Below are 21,560 nucleotides of genomic sequence, written 5' to 3' on the forward strand. Positions count from 1 at the left end.
ACAGATTAATTCAATCTGGTCTAACATGAAATTAAAACCTGTTTTGTCGTAATACCTATATGAATTTCGGCGTGCATGACCTAGTCGCCACTTTCACTATCTCTCACACAAAGAGTGTTTAATTGAATCATACAATTCATACACAATGAGAGAAATTTAATCCTACCCATTGAATTGTGACTTTAACGTGAGCCAATCATTTTATAATGATAATAACGTTTCATTGAGGGAGACTTTGTACAAAAGTCGATTGCTTGGGTACCTCTGTCCCATTCGTGTTTCAACCGTGAAGCAATTGTGTTTGCATGGCTGTGTTTCGGTTTGAAGTGTGGGATATGGCGTGAATTTACTGGGTACAGAGGAATAATACCTGAGTCCTCAGGAATCGCAACGCATGGGGGTATCATGGGCGAAACAGTATACTCTGTTATGTCCATGGTACTGCTCATGTCTATAGGCGACGGTTATCACTTTCCATCAGGTGGGCCGTCAGCTTGTTTGCCATTCTAAGTTGTTTAAAAAAAATACATCATAATGTGATGGAATTAATGATAAGTAGCTTACACATTCGACCAGTTTGGCATGCAACATTTTTATACATAATTCATGAAATTCTATATATCTATTATTTGGTATTTATTTGCCAATTAACAGTTCATTATATTATTAATATTTTATTCATTGTAGTATATAAAAGAGCCTTTAAAAAAATAAATATTTTATTTAATAATAAAGTATTTACTTTTACACTAAAACATGGTAACTTATAGCAAATGTGGAGCTCAAAATAAGTTGTAGCATATTTTTTTTTGATGGGTGAAAACGGTATGGTAACCCCGCCTGCGCTAACGGGATACGCTGGCGGAGCGCCAGTGAAGGGTGATAGATGAGAATGAAAACAGGCCAGTTAGCCTATCATGATAAATTCATCGGAAATTACCATGATAGTTTCCAGGGGGAACCGCGAGGAGGTCGACCTGGTTGGGTATATTGTTAGCAATGAGATTCTCAGTCTCCATTACTAAAAATCCCTTTCCCCAGTTGTAGCATATTAAAGTAAGTTATATGAACAGTATTGATTTCCAATGAAAAAAATAAAATAGATTGTTAATTTTATTTTGGCAGAGCCTTTTGCTTTGTAGTTAGGGGTTTCCACCGTAAACTTGTTTAGAGCTGTTTAGGAAAAATTGATATATGGAGATTATTTAAGAGTAATAGGAGCCATGGCAACGCATGGGGGGTATCATGGGCGAAACAGTATATTCTATTATGTCCACGGTACTGCTCATGTCTATAGGCGACGGTTACCACTTTCCATCAGGTGGGCCGTCAGCTTGTTTGCCATTCTAAGTTGTATAAAAAAAAAAGCCAAAACAATATTTTAAAATTTATATATACCGAAACATCGGCGTCACTTAAAAACTATTAAATGAATGGATGCAATTTTCACAGTTCTAAGTCTAGAAGTGACCTATTTTATCAGTTTTCCTTCTGTTAAAATCCACGCGTTCGCTGTAACATGTAAAAGGTAGGTAGTTAGATAATAAATTTTTCAGTAGCCAGAAGTGTTATTAATATTCCGTTCAAGTTTACGGTGGATACCCCTGACCTCTTGCCTTGCCACTAGGTGTATTATGTAGGTCAGTTCTTATATGTCAGCTAGTTGCAATCTTCGGCATGAAACATCATGTAGTCGTAGTAAATATACAAATGTGACCAAAAGCATTAGCGTTCCTATAATGGAAACCAAATATTTTTCATGAAATGTTAATCAAAACACGTCTTCTTCGTCCTATATTTCTCCGGGAAAAAATGTTCACGTCCTTTTTCGATATCATACCGTATGTGTTACTAGAAACATAAGACCGGCCCACCGCGCAGCCGGGCGGAACTAAACAATATCTAAAAGGCCAACCACAGTCGCCATTCCTATCAATTTAGCAGTGGCAGCGCGGCGCACGGTCCTGACGGAAGTATGGAGCAGCACGGGTGAAACCAGCGCCGCCGGTGACCGCGAACTTGACGTCACGCCGAAGAAAGCACGGCCTCCGGCTCCGGGGCTCGCCGTCGCCAGTCCTCGAGCGACGACCGCGCTGTACGCACGCACGCGACATGGACGAATGCGGCTCATACAAACATTAAAATGTCATTCCGGCGGTTGATTAGCGCGGTGCGGTCGGCCCGGGAGGCGCTGACCCGCGGTGCGCCCATGGCGGACGGTCTCCTCAAATCTTTGGTATCCTTAATGGTGATATTTTGCATCGCGGTGTCCTCGCCACCGTCGGCGTGTGCTAAGCCGTTCTCGTTCAGTCTCCCGGCGGGGTGGTCGCTGGCGGGGCTGGTCGGCAGCGTGGGGGCGCGCTCCGAGGACGCCGAGCGGCGGGAGGCGGCCGGCGTGAAGCCGTACACGGGCCGCCGCGTCAGCAACGACACCCTGCGGATGATCTACTACCACGACCAGACGGTCGCCGTGGTGGAACTGGGCCCCGGCAAGCTGCTCCTCAACTGCGAGCTCATCGAAACATAGTGAGTCACTTGATGTAATCAATCGTCTCATTTTACCGTTCTTTATATATATATATATATATATATATATATATATATATATATATATATATATATATATATATATATATAATTGCAACCGTTACAAAAATATAAACCTATTTCAAGAAGGAGGTACTTTATTATATTTTATATTTTTTTTAAATTAATGATAATGGAATAGTAACCCCACCTGCGCTAACTGTATACACTGGCGGGGCACTAGTAAGGGATGATTGGTGAGGATGGTAAGGTAGGTCAATTAGCCCATCGTCATGAATTCACATGAAATTAAACACGATTATTTCAAGAGGGAACCGCGAGGAGGTCGCCCTGACAGGTTGTATTGCTAGCAATAGAGCTACTCATCCCCGTTATTAACAATTCCTTCTCCTCTACTATGGTTTAATTAGGTTTGTCCACGAAATCCTTACTAGTATTATAAATATTCAAGTGAGTTTGAGTGTTTGTCTGTTTGTTGCCTTAAAACGCCTTAACGGCTTAACCAATTATTATGAAATTTGATATACACGTACTATATAGTATGGAGAAGATTGTAGACTACTTTTTATGCCGGTCAGTGAACAAATCGCAGTCACGTGAACGAAGTCACATGTAAAAGCTAGAGATCTATAAATCGCACAATAACCCAAATGCATACTTATATGAAAATGATAATTAGAAACAATGAAACGTAAAATTAATTCAGAGAATTAATTTAATTTCTTAATTATTTTTTTAAAGACCATATTTTAATGCTAAGATTATGAATGACCGAATTACTTATAAAAATTCACGCTCTGTTCTCCGAACAAACAAGAAAAATAAACACTGCATCTCAGAGTGCACGCGATAGTCGTAGGCAGTGTTTCTCAACCTTTTTTGTGCCATGCCCCACTTGAACGTTTTTAAAATGTTTATGCCCCCATACATAATTTTTTCCGACAAAGTTTACTTGACGACTCTAATCGCCCAGTTGATGTTTTGATAACGTCAAACGAAATTATACCTAATAAATATTTACAGCATTTTTTTATTTACTTTTTTTTGTTAAATTTGTCACCGATATCTACTCGTAGCATTGCATTTAAATGGCTCGGAGCAAGAGCGTTAAAATCGCTTCGAGTTAATTTTTTAATCCCCCCTCTTAACTATCAAATTGCCCCCCTGACGCGTGGGACTCACATTGGGAAACACCGGTCGTAGGTATCCTAGAAGCAGTGAGACAATTTTATTTCAAATAATTTCAAACGAGGGGGAAGGCATTGTTAGTAATTGCGAACTACCAATCGCATTGCTAGCATTGTACACTATCAGGTCGTGGTCCCCCATGGAAACTAGGCTAACATATATAATAGGAAAATAGGCTACAGCTCAGCGATAGTTTTGCTTAAAAGCACTGATTTTCAGCTGCAGCCTGAAGTTAGGCTACACGTACGCGTGCAACGAACCCAACGTGTAACCCTGTGTGACCAGTTTAAAAAAATAAAATTGTATTATATAGATACACATTTACATAAAAGATGTATAAATAATATAGTGGCGGTCCTCCACCGTGCGTTTTTCAAGGCACTTTCTCCCACGCACAAGCACTCTTTGGAATCAACTTCCAGCAGCAGTATTTCCGAACCGATACGACAACATAACCTTTAAGAAAAGAGCATATTCCTTTTTAAAAGGCCGGCAGCACACCTGCAATGCCGTTGGTGTTGTGGGTGACCATAGGCGGCGGTAGTCACTTACCATCAGGTGAGCCGCATGCTCGTTTGCCCCCTGTGTTATAAAAAATAAATATTTCATTAATCAATTAAACATGCAATATAAACAATTCACCACAGTAATTACTATATTGAATAGTTCTCGGATACCTTCAGGCGGTGCATTAATGTGCTGGTAACACAAACATAATATCCAGTCTCAGCGTGGAAATGCAGCAAGTACCTATCCTAGGCACCCTACCAGCTGGCAGTTATCTCAAAGAAATTTTTTATCTTTAAATATATATATATATATATATATATATATATATATATATATATTTTATATATATATAAATTTTTTTAATTAATTATCTCTAATTATATATATATAGGCTAGTAGTTGTTAGTACAGTGTATTAGGTTTTAGTTAGAGCGGAATATACTTACAAGTAATAATAGTATCCAGTCTATATCACGAATATTCAAGTTCACCTTCGTAACACGAGTCATCCACAGTGATTTGCCAGGAGACGAATGTATCCGATCATTATGTATTATTACGTGGAGGCGCGGTTTTAAAATCGATCGGTTCTAAGTGGTCCAGTCGTCGCTGCTAACTCGGCAAAGATATTAAACGTCCCGGATTCGATTCTATGTTTTAATAAGAAATTTTGACCAACAATGCTTCTTTGTACAATTTAGAATGGCAAACAAGTTGTCTGCCCTTGACGGAAAGTGGTAACTGTTGCTAATCTTTAGAACACACCCTTCAAAATTTCAAACCGAAACACAGCCAAGTAAGTACAGCTGTTTCATCAAAAATACGAGTGGAGCTGAAGTGCTCAAAAAGCAATGTCTCTCTAGTTTGTTTTGGTACTTTAAATTATATGGATAGAGTGTCCCCATAGAAATGTTTAAAGAAAAACGGGTAAATTTTTTCATACAATTTTGCGTGATAAATAGTTATCAATGATTCCTTTTATAACTTTAATATTTATTTTGTATTATAAATTCTGCATCTTTTTAATGCGTAAACACTCATTTTATTTATTAAATAATACGTCAAGATGCATTTTATGCGTAAGTATGTAGAATACTGATAGAAAAAACGAGTCGACTAATTTGACAATTAGCTGACAAAATGTTGACCCATTTCTGAGGCTCTATGCTCTATGTACATAATCTAAGTTTTGGTATTGTATATTTGTATATCCGTCATTTGTTTAAAACAAACTGATTTACATACGAACATGCATGTAATACTTGTGACTGTCCATCAATTATTGTATTGTATTGATATTTCATACTCGAACACACAGGTCCATTTTCCTCGTGTATTCATTCTTCGGTATTGTTAACCCATATAACGAGATGGTATACAATTTGACAATATTTTTCGTCAGTATTCTAAGCTGTTCTGTTCTAATTAAGATGACATTACTTTTGCAACTGATAACGTTTGCTCCCCTATTGATTTCATAATAATTTTGTCATTGATTGATTAATGTGGCCGTCTTATCGAAATATTTTTAATCTAGTAAATACTAGTATTGGTATTCATATATTTGTAAATTTTAAGCATGATTTTTATATATCTCTTTATTTAGAATATTAGAAGTGTTTCTTATTGATTTTATTTATTTATTTATGGTAATAAACAGTCATTTACAAAATATTTATACAATATACATCACGGTTTTACAGCAATAGACTTCACAGTGTCAACAACAGTATTTTAAATATAGTGTTACTAGGAGCCCGTCCCGGCTTCGCACGGGTGCACATTTCTACAACATTTTAAAAAGTGGTTATTGTGACATAACGATAATAGTTGGACACATAGTATCGCTATCATTTCATTAAAATTATTTCAGACATTTAAACGCGTTTGTGTAATAAATATATTTATTAACTCAATATTATATGCTTTAACAAATCCAAATTTCATTTTTATATCTAGTTAAATTGATTAGAAATAAATTTTTATTTCAGTTTAATTGATCATAGATTTATTTGTAACGGACGCCTAGTGCGAGGTCCAATGTTGAAAATGTCTGAAATGTCAAATATTTGTCAATGACAAATTTTACATTACTAGATTATATATTCGACACAGTTTATGTAGACAGTATGCAAGCGGGTTGTATCTGAATTTGGTAGGGTTATACTGCCGTGTAACATTTTCTATACACTAGTCTGCTACGAAGTTTTGATGTTATCATTCCTTCTAGGTAATTTCTTGTTCTTAGATCTTGGTAATCTCTTATGGAGGGGGGAAGGGATTGTTAGTAATGGAGACTGAGAATCCCATTGCTAGCAATATACTCAACCAGGTCGATCTCCTCGCGGTTCCCCCTGGAAACTATCATGGTTAATTCCTGATGAATTCATCATGATGGGCTAACTGGCCTGTTTTCATTCTCATCTATCACCCTTCACTGGTGCTCCGCCAGCGTATCCCGTTAGCGCAGGCGGGGTCACCATACCATTTTCACCCATCAAAAAAAAATCCCTTATGGACTTCCGACATACTGGTTGGCCTAGTGCGGGGTCCAATGTACTCTATTTAATTAATAAATAATAAAATAAAAATATTAAATGTTATTTTTTTTACTTTTAAACTTATTAGTTTTGGCTGTGTGTCGATTGTCTAGTCAGTCAGAGCACACGAAGCGTAGATTAGTGGGATGAGGAGCATGTGTGCTGTGCACGTAACCGTCGCCGCGTCGGCCGTCCATTATATAGTTACCATTACATGTGACATTCATACGCAGCTCCGCATTGTCCGTGTGTATGTCGCAATCGACTCTCGGCTGGGCTGAACTTGCCCTTGTACGGTCGCTTGATGACTACCAAAACACTTGTAGGTGTATGAATCATTACCCTTTAATGTTTTACTATTGCACGGCTCTGGGGCTCTATAGACAGATAGATAGATAGATACTCTTTATTGTTTCCTCCAAAAGATTACAATAGTAAACTTATTATAGATATAAACATTCATTTACATTTAAGAGTTTCCTCTTGTTTGTGCAACTAATTCATGCATCTTCCTCCAGCCAGCTCTATCCCAGGCCATATCCTTTATCTCCCTATACGACATGACGCCTAGTGTTTCCTTTGTCTGTCCCATGTAGTTAATCCTCGGTCTTCCTCTACCTCTTTTGCCCTCTATCTTTCCTTCTATTATGCTCTTAAAAAAATCGTCTTGTCGTATAAGGTGGCCCAGCATTTTGCCTCTTCTATTCTTTATTATTTTAATTAATGTTCTCTTCTCATTTACTTTTTTACTTAGATATAAACATATACAAGAAATAATCACAATGAGAAAACAATGGGCGACCTTATCGCTAAGAGCGATCTCTTCCAGGCAACCTTTGGATGGAGAGGAGTAATTATAAACAGTCTGATTGGAGGCACGATGAAGATCCTGTTATTTCTAAATATGGAGATGTGATACGTGTAATAATGTATACATATATCCATAAGAGAAGGTTATTTGCACACTATATTTACTTATTTAGTCTTTGACCGTGTGGTCCCGGCATAGAATGGCCACCTCTTCCTATCCCGTGGATGTCGTAAAAGGCGACTAAGGGAGCTTGCAGTTTTTTTTAATGGGTGAAAATGGATTGGTAACCCTACCCGCGCTATTGGTATACACCGACGAGGCACCAGTGAAAGATGATAGGTGAGAATGAATGCAGGTCAGTTGGCCCACCATGATGAATTCGATAAGAATTAAATATGATGATTTCCAGGGGGAACCGCGTGGAGGTCAACCTGTGAGGGTATATTGCCAATAATGGGGCTATTAGACCTCATTACTAACAATCCCTTTCCCCCCAGGAGCTTCTAGTGATGGGGCAGCACCGTCCCTCTTAAAATATCTCTAATCTAATCACTCTTAAAAAATCACTAAGCGAAACATAACTATTTAATTTTTTGTGACTACCGATGGCCATTGAGGATTCATGCACCCACGCATCGGTGCTAATCATGATTCCGCAAGCCAGGATATGTCCCAACACCAGGCGCCCACCGTCAAAAACACAGCACACAGGATGGTAGTAATATTGTAAGTTGAAGGAGAGGTCGGCAGAGTAATAAATACCTTAATTATAATTCCTCAGAGTATTCAATACCCTGTACTTTTAATTAAAAAAAAAAGACGTCTTTAGGTAGAAAATATAGATGAGACAGATTTCTGTCAACGGAAAATTGTGTGCGCGGGAACTTATACACAGTTTATCTCTTCCAGCTTGTTCTTTAGGCTCCTTCTGGTTTCCTTCCTGTCGTTGCTTGTAAACACAATACGGACAATATTAAATACAATATAAGGCTGACATATTTTTCATATTTGAAAAATATGTCAGCCTTGTATTAGAATTCCTCGGAACGGTAAGGTCACTCCGTTAGGCCTGTGAAGGTACCAGAAAGCTTCTGTGCTTCTGAGCGGAGCTAGGTTGGTTGTACTAGCCACGACTCGTACGCACAACGGCCCAAATGAGAGGCTAAGCGCGGCCAAGAGAAGCCAATTTACATTAAATTACATTTTAGGCTATTATGATGAATATACCTGGAATTCAGCATAATGGTTTCCACCACGTAGAGGTCGACCTGTTAGGGCATGTTGCTAGCAATGGAACTGTTAATCCACATTACTAACAATCCATTCCCCCTGGTGTTACTGCATTTATTTATGGGATGATAATGGAATGGTAACCCTGCCTGTGCTATCGGTATACACTGGCGGGGCACCAGTGAGGGATGATAGGTGAGAATGAAAAATTAATTTATCAATAATTATCCACGATGGTTTCCAGGGGAAATCGTGTGGAGGTCAACCTAATAGAGTACATTGCCAACAATGGGGCTGTCAAACCCCATTACTAACACACTCGTTCCTCCCAATGATACTGTATTATGTGATAGTAACATAAAAAAATCAGATTCACGGTTCTTGAAATCCCAAAAAAATATAGGTTACAAAACCCATAGGCAGACACAAGTTGGGTTGATAGAGTAAATATGCACCTACCTAGCAAATATTAGCTGTGTTCGTGATTCATTGATAACGTGATCGGAAAAAAAATTAGCCTATGTCCTTCTCCTATATTCCCATTTACCTATTTACTAATTGCTAATTACGTATACTAAGGTTATTTATTGCATGTATAACTGTTGATACTGATATTAAGTACAATGTAATATTTAGGTACTGCTGTACATACACTGTTAGTTAAATAAAACAATAGACTGTTTAAAATTGAATGAATTAGTAGACTGTGTTACTGCATAATCTATGGTTGCTGAAAGGAACGTGAAGTGTGTGGCAAATTGCGACGACCCACTAATCAACAGCTACATTCACATCGTTCGTTAACAAATGAATTGCATTATATACCGTCACCTCTTCGTTTCATATGTATTCAAATTATTGTAAATTTATATAGTTTAGTTGCAATATTAAAAATTATATCCAAAACAACAACAATTCGTTATTTACTGCAAATCCAGTGAAATAAACTTGAAACTATCCAATTGGCAAACGAACGCACACATGCCCAAATAGACTGTATTTTTTGTTATAGACAATTTTAAGAAGTAATAGATATTCCATAGGACGGATAGAAGCAGAGACTAAATGGCAGTTTAAATTATACTTTTTAACTAGTTCAATTGTTGCTATGCTTAATAATTATAAATACAAAATACTTTATGGTCAACGCTTTTTGTCTTGAGCGTACACAGTTAGCTAAATTCTATTCTATTCTATTCTCCATCCCAAATACTACATGTATTTACTATATGTCACGACGATTAGTGTAACTCAAATAAAAAAAAAAATCTATTCACTACATATTCTATAGTCTACATTGCATAATGAAGTTATTATAAAAATTATGTCCACAGCCATCAGTGGCTGGTAATGACTCCACGTCAGATAAATCGGCGCATTAGCAATCGAGTACCTACGGTATATTATAATTATGTACGTATTAGTAACCATGTGGTCTACCATGAAATGAAATTCCGAATTTTTGGGCTCAATTTCGTGTTTTTGTTCGTACCGAAATCGGCCCAGTAAATGGAGTTTAACATCTTGTTCATTATAAATCCTATTCTAATAGTCCAGAGGAATGATATTTTAACATTTTTAATAATTTTAAACGGCATGTATTATGTATTTTTAACATTAAATTTCTGTTTCGTTTGACCCCGGAATTTCGGAAAATATTTCATGATAGGCCCCCATGTCTCGTCTTTGCAAGTCTAGCTCTGGTACTTGACTTAATCCACATTTTTTTTTATACAACTTAGAATGGCAAACAAGCTGACGGCCCACCTGATGGAAAGTGGTAACTGTCGCCTATAGACATGAGCAGTACCATGGACATAACAGAGTATACTGTTTCGCCCATGATACCCCCATGCGTTGCCATTCCTGAGGATTCAGGTGTTATTCCTCTGTACCCACTAAATTCACGCCATATCCCACCCTTCAAACCGAAACACAGCCACGCAAACACAACTGCTTCACGGTTGAAACACGAATGAGACAGAGGTACCCAAGCAATCGACTTTTGTACAAAGTCTCCCTCTGGTGGTGGTTTTGCCGATAGTTGCCACGCTTGACAGATGAAATATGCAACCGCAGTTAAGCTTTGGAAATCTTTTAAGAGGGACCCTGCTGCCCATACCTTCACCCTGCCTTAGTCGCCTCTTACGACACCCACGGGAAAGGAAGGGGTGGCCTATTCTACGCCGGGAATACACAGCTAACAGTTACCTAATAAAAATTATAAATTAAAATGTAACGTCGTGTTTTCGTGTGTTTGTTAATCACGTTCATTACGTAAATAATAACAGATCGTAGTCATTTGAAAGTATAAATAAGTTTATCTGGGTCTCATTAACACTTTGAACGATAATGACTGATTTCCATTAAATATCTCGTAAAGAAATCCGGGCCAAACTAAGCGGAACTGTGTATTATACTCGTGTAACGCATAGCTTTCTGTAAAGAAGACCTCTGTACCTCCTAGATTATAAAACTATCGTGTTTGGACGATAAAATAAAATAAGACAAAATAAATGACTATTAAAAAATGCTTAAATCTAAACTTACTTGAACAAAAATATTTGCATTGTTGTGTTTCGGATTGAAGGGTGGGATATGACAGTGAATTTACAGGGTACAGAGGAATAACACCTGAGTCCTCGGGAATGGCAACGCATGGAGGGTATCATGGGCGAAACAGTATACTCTGTTATGTCCATGATACTGCTCATGTCTATAGGTGACGGTTACCGCTTTCCATCAAGTGGACCGTCAGCTTGTTTGCCATTCTAAGTTGTATAAAAAACAAATTCTTTATTTCAATTAATTCATAGTCAACTTGTCCACGATTTGGACAATCTGACCAGAGTTTATCCTATAATCTTGCTCTGGTACCATGCTAGCGTTTACCACTTGTGTAGGCGTACATTTACATACAAAATGTTTGTATTGTGCGTGCATCAAACCTGTAACCATAGGGGGGTATTGTTAGTAATGGGGTTTAATAGATCCATTGCTAGCCTTATATCCTATCAGGTCGACCTCCACGCGGTTCCCCTTGGAAACCGTCTTGATTAATTCTAGTGGAATTCATTACGATGACCTAATTGACCTGCCTGGAGAAAAGGATTGTTAGTAATGGCGATATTAGTCCTCATTGTTATTAATATACCCTATCAGGTCGACCTCCACGTGGTTTCTCCTGGAGACTGTCGTGACTGGTTCATCGTTGAATTCTTCACGATGGACTAACGGACCTGCCTTCACCCTCACCTGTCAGCCTTCACTGGTGCCCCGCCAGTGTACGTCAATAGCGCAGGCGGGGATACCATTCCATTATCATCTATAAAAAAACGACCTGCCTTTTCATCCTCACCTGTCATCTATCCGCGACATTGTACGCATGACCGGGATAATAAGTAAGCCACGACCTCAATGCTATATGTAGTATGCTATATGTATGCCAATTAATATTTAGTCGCTAAGCTGCCAAGTGCTAATGTACACATTAACTCACTTTCACTTGATCCTTTTTTTTTAATGGATGATAATGGAATGGTAACCCCACCGGCGCTATCGGTATACACCGGCGGGGCACCAGTGAAGGATGATAGGTGAGGATGAAGCAGGTCAGTTAGCCCATCGTGACGAATTCAACAAGAATTGTTCACGATAGTTTCCAAGGGGAGCCACGTGGAAGTCGACCTAATAAGGCATATTGCTAGCAATGGGGCTGTCAAACTCCATTGCTAACAATCCCTTTCCCCCCACTTGATCCTTTAAAAGTATATATTACGGCGGGTAGAGAGAGAGAGAATATGTCCATCAAAAGGCATTAAATTAGGTTGACATCACAGTAGTAGATATGTAAATTTTAGAGGAAAGCAAAGCTTACGTTTTCTAATGGTGAACTTTTCGAAAATAAAACCTAAAATAGAAAAATAATGATATGATATTATAAACAATGTGGCCGTGTGGTCTCGGCAATATAATAGGCCACCCTTTCCTTTCTCGTGGCTGTCGTAAGAGGCGACCAAGGGACTGCGAAGGTAGGGCTGCAGCGTTCCTCTTGAAACATTTCCAAAGCCCAACCGCAGTTGCCAATCTACTTGCCAAGCGTGACAACTACTAGCTAAACCCCCTCCTATGATTCTATGAACGTCACGATTTGGAACACGATTGGCAAAATCGATCCGACCCCACTAATTGGTATGTCAATAGCCGCATTGGTCACTCGAGTCGAGAGAATCCTACGACAGACTCTCTAGCAGTCGTGTTTCCTCTAACAAAAAATTATATCTGATTACCCAGAAAGTACTAAGAGAGCAGAATCATTAAGGAGTTGATAACTATTTAAAAATTTGTATAGCAATAACATTTGTATCATTGTTTAATCATAGAAAAGTAAATTCATTGCCATAGCTGTGCCATCATAAATGTTAATTCAATTAACAACCTTATAGGGGTTTGGAATTGCCTTATTGGATTAGAAATAATGTTTTTGCATAGTAGTTGGTCGAAAGAGCAAGCTAGTTAATTAAATAATCAGAGAAAGGAAGAGAATCATCTGATACAAGTTTTTACTTTTTTTTGTCTATATTAGGGGTGGCCAACTTTACTAGACCCAAGATAACTGTTTACTAACGAAACCCTGTGCGATCTACCAATTACATACTTCTTGAAATCACAAATGAGACAACATAGTTCAGCAGACAATTATATAGTATTGTAGGTAGTATTTTTTTTTTTTATATTATTAAGAGGGAGAACATAAAACTGAAAGTTATTCTTAGTAACTACTTGTTTATATTAGTGTGAGCATTGCATCTGAGCATCTTCTGCTAGATTAGCATTATTATATTTTCTGCCTTGCCACGATCGACTTGACTAATAGTCGCGATCGACCAGTTGGCCACCCATGATCTATAGTCTCTCTTATGAGAGAGTGGAATGCCAAAGTCTTATACGAGTCTATCATCGTTATACATCGGTATTCATAAACGATTATTCATTCAGACTCTTTCTCTTCTAACGAACCGTAACCGCATGCATGTATCAACTGTTTCCGTCTTCGTTACACAACAGACTGACTGCTACATATTTGCATATTAATGTAGTACATATCGAAAAAAATCACGTTGAATTTAAATGAAAGTGTTCGCGGTATCCAGGCCGTTTACAGACGCCACCGTCACAAACTTTCGATAGCATACTTTACGGCACAGATGAAATAATATCTCCACCATTGGTATTATTCAATCTTTGGCGATGTTGTTCTGACATCATCGTTCCACTTGCATGGCGTCGGAGTTCTCTTTTAGTATATTTTTTGGGAAGTTTTGTTATTTGTCCATGTATACTCGTATATATGATAAATGTATTGAAATATCAACAAGAACTCGCCAGGATGAGATTTTATAAAAATTGTCTCACATATTTCTGCCGTCAAGATGCTAACGAGAATAAATTTGTTTTGGTTGGATTTATGGGTGATACTGTAATATAGGAACAAACCTTTTTTAAGAAACTATAAGGGAAGAATTTTAACCTGTTATTACTACCACATCAGTATAAAGAACTGCCGTGTGGTCCCGACATGAAGTGGACCATCCCCTTTCTTTCCTGTGGGTGTTGTAAGAGGTGACTAAGAGAACTTAATTTTATAGGGTCGAGGAAGTGGCAGTTGCATCTCTCTTAAAACATCACCTAACTAAAGCCTAACTGCCCAACCCACCTGACAAGCGTAGCAACTACTGGAAAAATCTCTCTTATAGTGGAGGCCTATCTTCGGCAGTGGATACTTAACGGTCGACATGTTGATAAAGAACTATTACATATACGAAGGCTCCCTACACTGTGTTACTACGTTAGTTAAACAATTTTTAAGTTTTCCTCGTAGGCAAAAGAGTGATCTTGGAAGGAAAAAGATAGTTTTTTTTATACAACTTAGAATGGCAAACAAGCTGACGGCCCACCTGATGGAAAGCGGTTACCGTCGCCTACAGACATGAGCAGTACCATGCACATAACAGAGTATACTGTTTCGCCCATGATACCCCCCATGCGTTGCCATTCCTGAGGACTCAGGTGTTATTCCTCTGTACCCAGTAAATTCACGCCATATCTTACTCTGTCGCCACGGTGAAAGCAAACCAAAAAATATTTTGTTATTTGGTTTTTTATTTTATCTAAAGTACTGAATAAAAAATATATAAAACCATAAGCATAAGTTCCGCATTGGCCTTTGAAGACTAGTGCGGCGCGAGGGTCGTCATGAATAATTTAAAACTCAGTACAGCGATGAAAACTGTATTGCAGAGCAAGTAATTTCTCTCTAGGGTTTCAAATAAAGTTTGCTATAATTATTTATATAGGCTTTACTCACGTATATATCTTTCGAGACATGCTGCATATTAATTTAATTATTTTTTCCAAAAACTGAATCAGTATCGACAAAATTGTAATGTGATCAACCTAAGTTCTTTTATAAAAAAGGGAGGGAAAAATGAATTCTTTTTTTTACAACACAAGGGGCAAACGAGCACGCGGTTCACCTGACGGTAAGTGACTACCGCCGCCCATGATCACCCGCAACACCAGCGGCATTTCAAGTGTGCTGCCGGCCTTTTAAAAAGGAATATGCTCTTTTCTTGAAGGTTATGACGTCGTATCGGTTCGGAAATACTGCTGCTGAAAGTTGATTCCAAAGAGTGGTTGTGCGTGGAAGAGAGTGCCTTGAAAAACGCACGGTGGAGGACCGCCACTCGTCCAGATGGTTGGGATTAAATTTTAGTTCATAAAAAATAATATAGTACCTACAATCAGACCAATCTTATTCTATTTAAACTGAACTGAAAACATTAAATTCTATCATTCCTCTACATAAAATATGCTTACGGCTATGATTTCTATTAAGATCATCAATTTTTTTATTTATTTATTTTATTTTCTTGTTTCCATGTCCTTACAAGATACATCCCAAAACGGCATAGTACAACAAACAGCATAGGTTGTTTGTTGTACTATGATGTACATCAACATCATCATCATCATATGCCCACAGCTGAACATAGACTTCCTCCTATTTCCAAGTTGTTTTCCAATTGTTGCAACGCTTGGCAGGTGGATTGGCAACCGCAGTTAGGCTTGGGTGATGTTTAAATCGGGACGCTGCTGCCTATCCCTCGACCATAAATTCTATTGGAATAATCAGATACAGTGTCCAGTTAGGTCCCCAACAAGCCCATATTTCTATTCGTATACGAGTATATAAGAAATTTTCGCAGCAAGGTGCTTGCATCTGACATCATCAACTGGATTAATTTGGTCTGTGGTCGATGTATTCCAACCCTGTACAGTTGGGAGACAGAAATTGTTAGTAATGGGGTCTAATTGACCCATTGCCAGCAATACACCCTATCAGGTCGACCTCCACGTGGTACCCCCTGGAAACCATCGTGGTTTATTCTAGTGGAATTCGTCACGATGGGCTAACTGACCTGCTTTCATCGTTATTAATCATCCCTCACTGGTGCCTCGCCACCACTACACCATTTGCCATTTTTTTTTGATGGGTGAAAATGGAATGATAACCCCGCCTGCGCTAACGGGATACGCTGGCGGAGCACCAGTGAAGGGTGATAGATGAGAATGAAAATAGGCCAGTTAGCCCATCATGATGAATTCATCAGGAATTAACCATGATAGTTTCCAGGGGGAACCGCGAGGAGGTCGACCTAGTTGGGTAGCAATAGCAATGGGATTCTCAGTCTCCATTACTAACAATCCCTTTCCCCAATAGCGAGATTACCGTTTCGTCATCAGCCATTAAAAAAACCCTGAACAGTTAATCAAAAATGTATATTGACTGACAAAGTTTTTGATGACATCAAAGTCCAGAAGTCAATTGCGTCCTCGTTTCAAGGTTTCAAGGTCAGTTACGGAAAAAATGCCTCATATCACCATGTACACGTGCAAGTACACACGTTACTGGGACATCAATACACCGTTTATTTTATTTATGAATATAAAATCGATAGTGTGTGGTGTGCCATTGGCATTAACATGCCGCGCGAAGGACAATTATAACTGTATCAATTGATATGGACACACAACAAACTTGTATGTAATTGAACAATTTTAAAAGTGTTTTAAAAGTCCCGCTTGGATGTTCTTACCTTTATTCCTTGCCCCTCCCCCTTCCAGTTAGAGGAGGGCCCTAACTCTTGAAAACATGAGGGGGAAGGGATTGTTAGTAATGACAATTAGTAGCCTCATTGCTAGCAATATATCCTGTCAGTTCGACCTCCTCGTGGTTCCCCCTAGGAACCATCGTGATTGATTTATTGTTAAATTCGTCACGATGGGCCAACTGACCTGCCTTTCATCCTCACTTATCATTATTGTTAGTAATGCGAACTACCAATGCCATTACTAGCAATATATCCTGTCAGGTCGACCTCCACGTGGTCTCCCCTTGAAGCCATCGTGCTTAATTTCAAGGTGTATTCATCACGGTGGGCAACTGACTTGCCTCGCCAATGTATACCGTTAGTGCAGGCGGAATTACCATTTCATAACAATCCAATTGAAAAACCCTCAAAAACGGGGGGGGGGGGCAGTTTTTATTAGTAATGAGAATTAGTTGCCACATTGCTAGCAATATTTTTTTATACGACTTAGAATGGCAAACAAGCTGACGGCCCACCTCATGGAAAGTGGTAACCGTCGCCTATAGACATGAGCAGTACCATGGACATAACAGAGTATACTGTTTCGCCCATGATACCCCCCATGCGTTACCATTCCTGAGGACTCAGGTGTTATTCCTCCGTACCCAGTAAATTCACGCCATATCCCACCTTTCAAACCGAAACACAGCCAAGCAAACACAACTGCTTCATGGTTGAAACACGAACTGTACAGAGGTGGCCATGCAATCGACTTTTGTACAAAGTCTCCCTCTGGTTAACTTTGTGGTTTGCATAAGTCACAAAATTGCAAAAAATCTCAACAAATGGTAATAAATTACACGCAATAGACAATCGTGATATCATAATGCGTATAAAATAAGATGAAGAAGAAAAACAATCAGAATATTATTGTAATAATACACAATAGGCGTCGTTGAAGACTTTATCATCACTATCATTGAAAGTCATTATCACGCGAACGTATACGATATAATTCGATAAGTAAACAACAATTCAATGGGCAATGATTTGCGCGCACGCAACACGGCGCATTGTTCCATCACGTAAGTGGTTCTGGTGATTTATCATACTTCCTACATATTAGACTGAGTTATTTTTTTTTTTAATTATAATTAGTTTTTTATACGACCTTGGTGGTGTAGGCGTTTCGTATACAGCTTTACCTTCCGATAGTTCTCGGATAAAGATTTTGCTGTAATACAAATAACAAAGTGATATTTCAAATTTGGAAATAAACATAATTGCGATTTACCAAAACAAAACAAGTGACAGTAAATAAATTGAAAAAAAAAAAAAAACTGATATAGTCATAGAGAAGACGTAGCTCATCTGCGCTTTCCCTAACATGCTTTCTAACCTAACCACCATAATTTATATGATGTTTATGGGGCGTAATTGTCGTAAACCTAATAATTGTGTATATCTGTAATGTGCATGATGCATAGACGATGGTCATAGCTTTCCATCAGTTAAACCCAATGGTCTAACTGATGGAAATCAATATTTCTTTGCCTATTTATGTTACATAAGACATAATTGTGATAAAAATCATTATAACTTTTAAATCATTATTTGTTATTGACATATAGCGATGTAACAGACATCCGCATAAAATTATTTACTCTTAATGACTTGTCTTTACGTGGTGAAGATTGTTACATTGGTATTTTATTCTATTTATTGCATGCAATGTCATCAAATTCTGGTGCATAATTAGCAAAATATACCTATATATATATCTCGCGTAACATATAAAAATGACGACGTAATTAAAGTTAAAATGAATTAATTGTTAAAATTAGTAATTGTTTATATTTATAATAAGTTTACTATTGTAATCTTTTGGAGGAAACTATAAAGTCACTTTCTTCCACGCACACCCACTCTTTGGAATCAACTTCCAGCAGCAGTATTTCCGAACCGATACGACATCATAAGCTTCAAGAAAAGAGCATATTCCTTTTTAAAAGGCCGGCAGTACACCTGCAATGCCTTTAGTGTTGTAGGTGATCATGGGCGGCGGTAGTCACTTACCATCTGGTGAGCCGCTCATTTGCCCCCTGTGTTGTAAAAAAAGCAGACTGTCTTATGCACTACATATAGCACAAGTGTTCTTACAGTTTTCAAATTTATTTATAATTTCTTTTAGACTGAATCGATGTGAATTAAGAATCCCCTCCTTTTTAAAGTCGATTAAAAAAACTACAATGTTATCTCAATTCGTCTAGTTCATGACCATCTAGTTACATCAAGAATCTCTAGACACCGCGAATAGGTATTCTTTGGAGCGTCGCGCCATTATGCCTCAAGTTCTCGACTCGTTCAATACAATAGAATGCATTGACGTTGTTAGTTGCTAAGCCAATTGTTAACCTATCACGACCGGCAGACACAGGCGCAGGCTACTTGAAACAAGACTATTTCGTGAAATAACAATTCTGAAAGCGTATTATGTGAAATATATATATTTTTTTATACAATTTAGAATGGCAAACAAGCTGATGGCCCACCTGATGGAAAGTGGTGACCGTCGCCTATAGACATAAGCAGTGCCATGGACATAACAGAGTATACTGTTTCGCCCATGATACCCCCCATACGTTGCCATTTCCGAGGACTCGGGTGTTATTCCTCTATACCCAGTAAATTCACGCCATATCCCACCCTTTAAACCGAAACACAGCCATGCAAATAGAGATGAAATGTGTGTTGTATCCCGTGAACGACACACTTTGGCTCCAAAGCACGGGATCGCAGCGGATCCTGGGAAAAAGCCCACCTAAGCCCTGTCAGATTTCCCTATACAAATTCGCAACTTCGAAATCGAAGGTCGGCAACGCACGCGTAAGACCTCTGATATTGCAGATGTTCACAGGCTACGGTAACCACTTACCATCAGGTGGGCCGTATGCTTATTTGCCACCTCAGTGGTATAAAAAAAGCAATATTTTTCAGAACAAGAAGATAACGTTGGTTGTCTACGAAATCTAAGTTGTACATTGTGATATTTAGAACGAAGTAATGCAGTAATGATTAGCAACTTTGCAAATAACTATATTTAGTAAAACTCACAGCACTATGAAAGTAAATTAACCTATAAACTTTATTGAGATAAGCTTGTGAACTGCGTGTTAAAAAAATATTTTAATATTGCGCGCCCTCGCTATCGGTATTGCCTAGCGGGGCACCAGTGAGGCATGATGAAAATGATGTAGGATGATGATGATGAAAAGGCAGGTCTGTTAGCCCATTGTGATCAATATCCCTGGGATTCAGCATGATGCATTCCAGAGGGGACCACGTGGAGGTCATCGACCCGATAGTTTATATTAGACATTGGAATGCTAGTTCGTATTTTTTATGGGTCAAAATGGAATGGTAACCCCGCCTACGCTATCGGTAGACGTTGACGGGGCACCAACGAAGGGTGACAGGTGAGAATGATGACAGGTCAGTTGACCCGTAATGACCACTTGAACAAGAAATAACCACTATGGTTTCATCTCATTACTCATTACTAACAATACCTTTCCCCCTTGCTAGTCCGTATTACTAACAATTCCTCCCAGGGGGAAAGGGGTTGTTAGTAATGGAGACCGAGAATCCCATTGCTAGCAATATACCCAATCAGGTCGACCCGTCCTCAGGAATGGCAACGCATGGGGGGTATCATGGGCGAAACAGTATACTCTGTTATGTCCATGGTACTGCTCATGTCTATAGGCGACGGTTACCACTTTCCATCAGGTGGGCCGTCAGCTTGGTTGCCATTCTAAGTTATATGAAAAAAAAAATTAAATTTCGCCTTGCACTGTTAAAATAAAGTCAATTTATTTGTGTATAGACTGGAAAGTATATACGACTGTGGCATTGCAACTAGACATGTGTGTAAAAGGCGAACACATGCGTTTATTGGTCCGTCTGTTTCACACTTGCTAATAGACTTTCTACTTGTTACATTCTGTCCGTCCGTCACGAGTCAATTGTGCCAATGCCGTCGGAACTAGGTCTTATAATATTAACTTAGATCATATATAGACAGAGCATCGAGTCTCAAAAACGGGTCAATTTTTTGTCAGCTAACTGTCAAATTAGCTGACTCGGTTTTTTATCTGTGTTCTATATACTTACGCACTGAACGTATCTTGACGTATCTATATTTAATTATTTGATAAATAAACTAAGTTTTTTCACATTAAAAAGATGCATAATTTATTCATAAAACAAAATAAATATATATAGAATTTATAAAGGAATCACTCGTAATTATTTATCACGCTTGTATGAAAAAGTTGACCTACTTTTCTCGAAGCATTTGTATGTAGACACTTTATCTATATAATCTAAAAATATTAATTTACTGACGCACTGTCTACAACTTTATTTTCTTGATATTTATTTAATTAATATAATCTTACATAGCTTACTATAGTTATGCTCCGGTGATCAGGAATTCAGTTCGCGACGAGAAGCACGAGCATTTAGCAATTCTCAGACAGCAAACGGCAATGACTGGTAGACAATACTCGTAGATGCTAG

The 21,560-nt window shown here is 38.4% G+C and overlaps 1 protein-coding gene across 2 annotated transcripts in view; it reads left to right on the forward strand.

The window, feature by feature from the left end:
- The first annotated feature begins 1,929 nt into the window (after window positions 1-1,929).
- Window positions 1,930-21,560, forward strand: part of LOC113513394 (uncharacterized) — a 40,682-nt gene continuing 21,051 nt past the window's right edge. For both annotated transcript variants that reach the window (XM_052897490.1, XM_052897491.1), the window contains exon 1: window positions 1,930-2,526. In XM_052897490.1, coding sequence (XP_052753450.1) covers window positions 2,144-2,526 — 383 coding nt within the window. In that variant the 5' untranslated portion in view covers window positions 1,930-2,143. The remainder of the gene's footprint in view (window positions 2,527-21,560) is intronic.

This window comes from Galleria mellonella, unplaced genomic scaffold (genome assembly GCF_026898425.1).
Source record: "Galleria mellonella isolate WM207_F2 unplaced genomic scaffold, CSIRO_AGI_GalMel_v1 utg36, whole genome shotgun sequence".
Classification (NCBI taxonomy): Eukaryota; Metazoa; Arthropoda; class Insecta; order Lepidoptera; family Pyralidae; genus Galleria; species Galleria mellonella.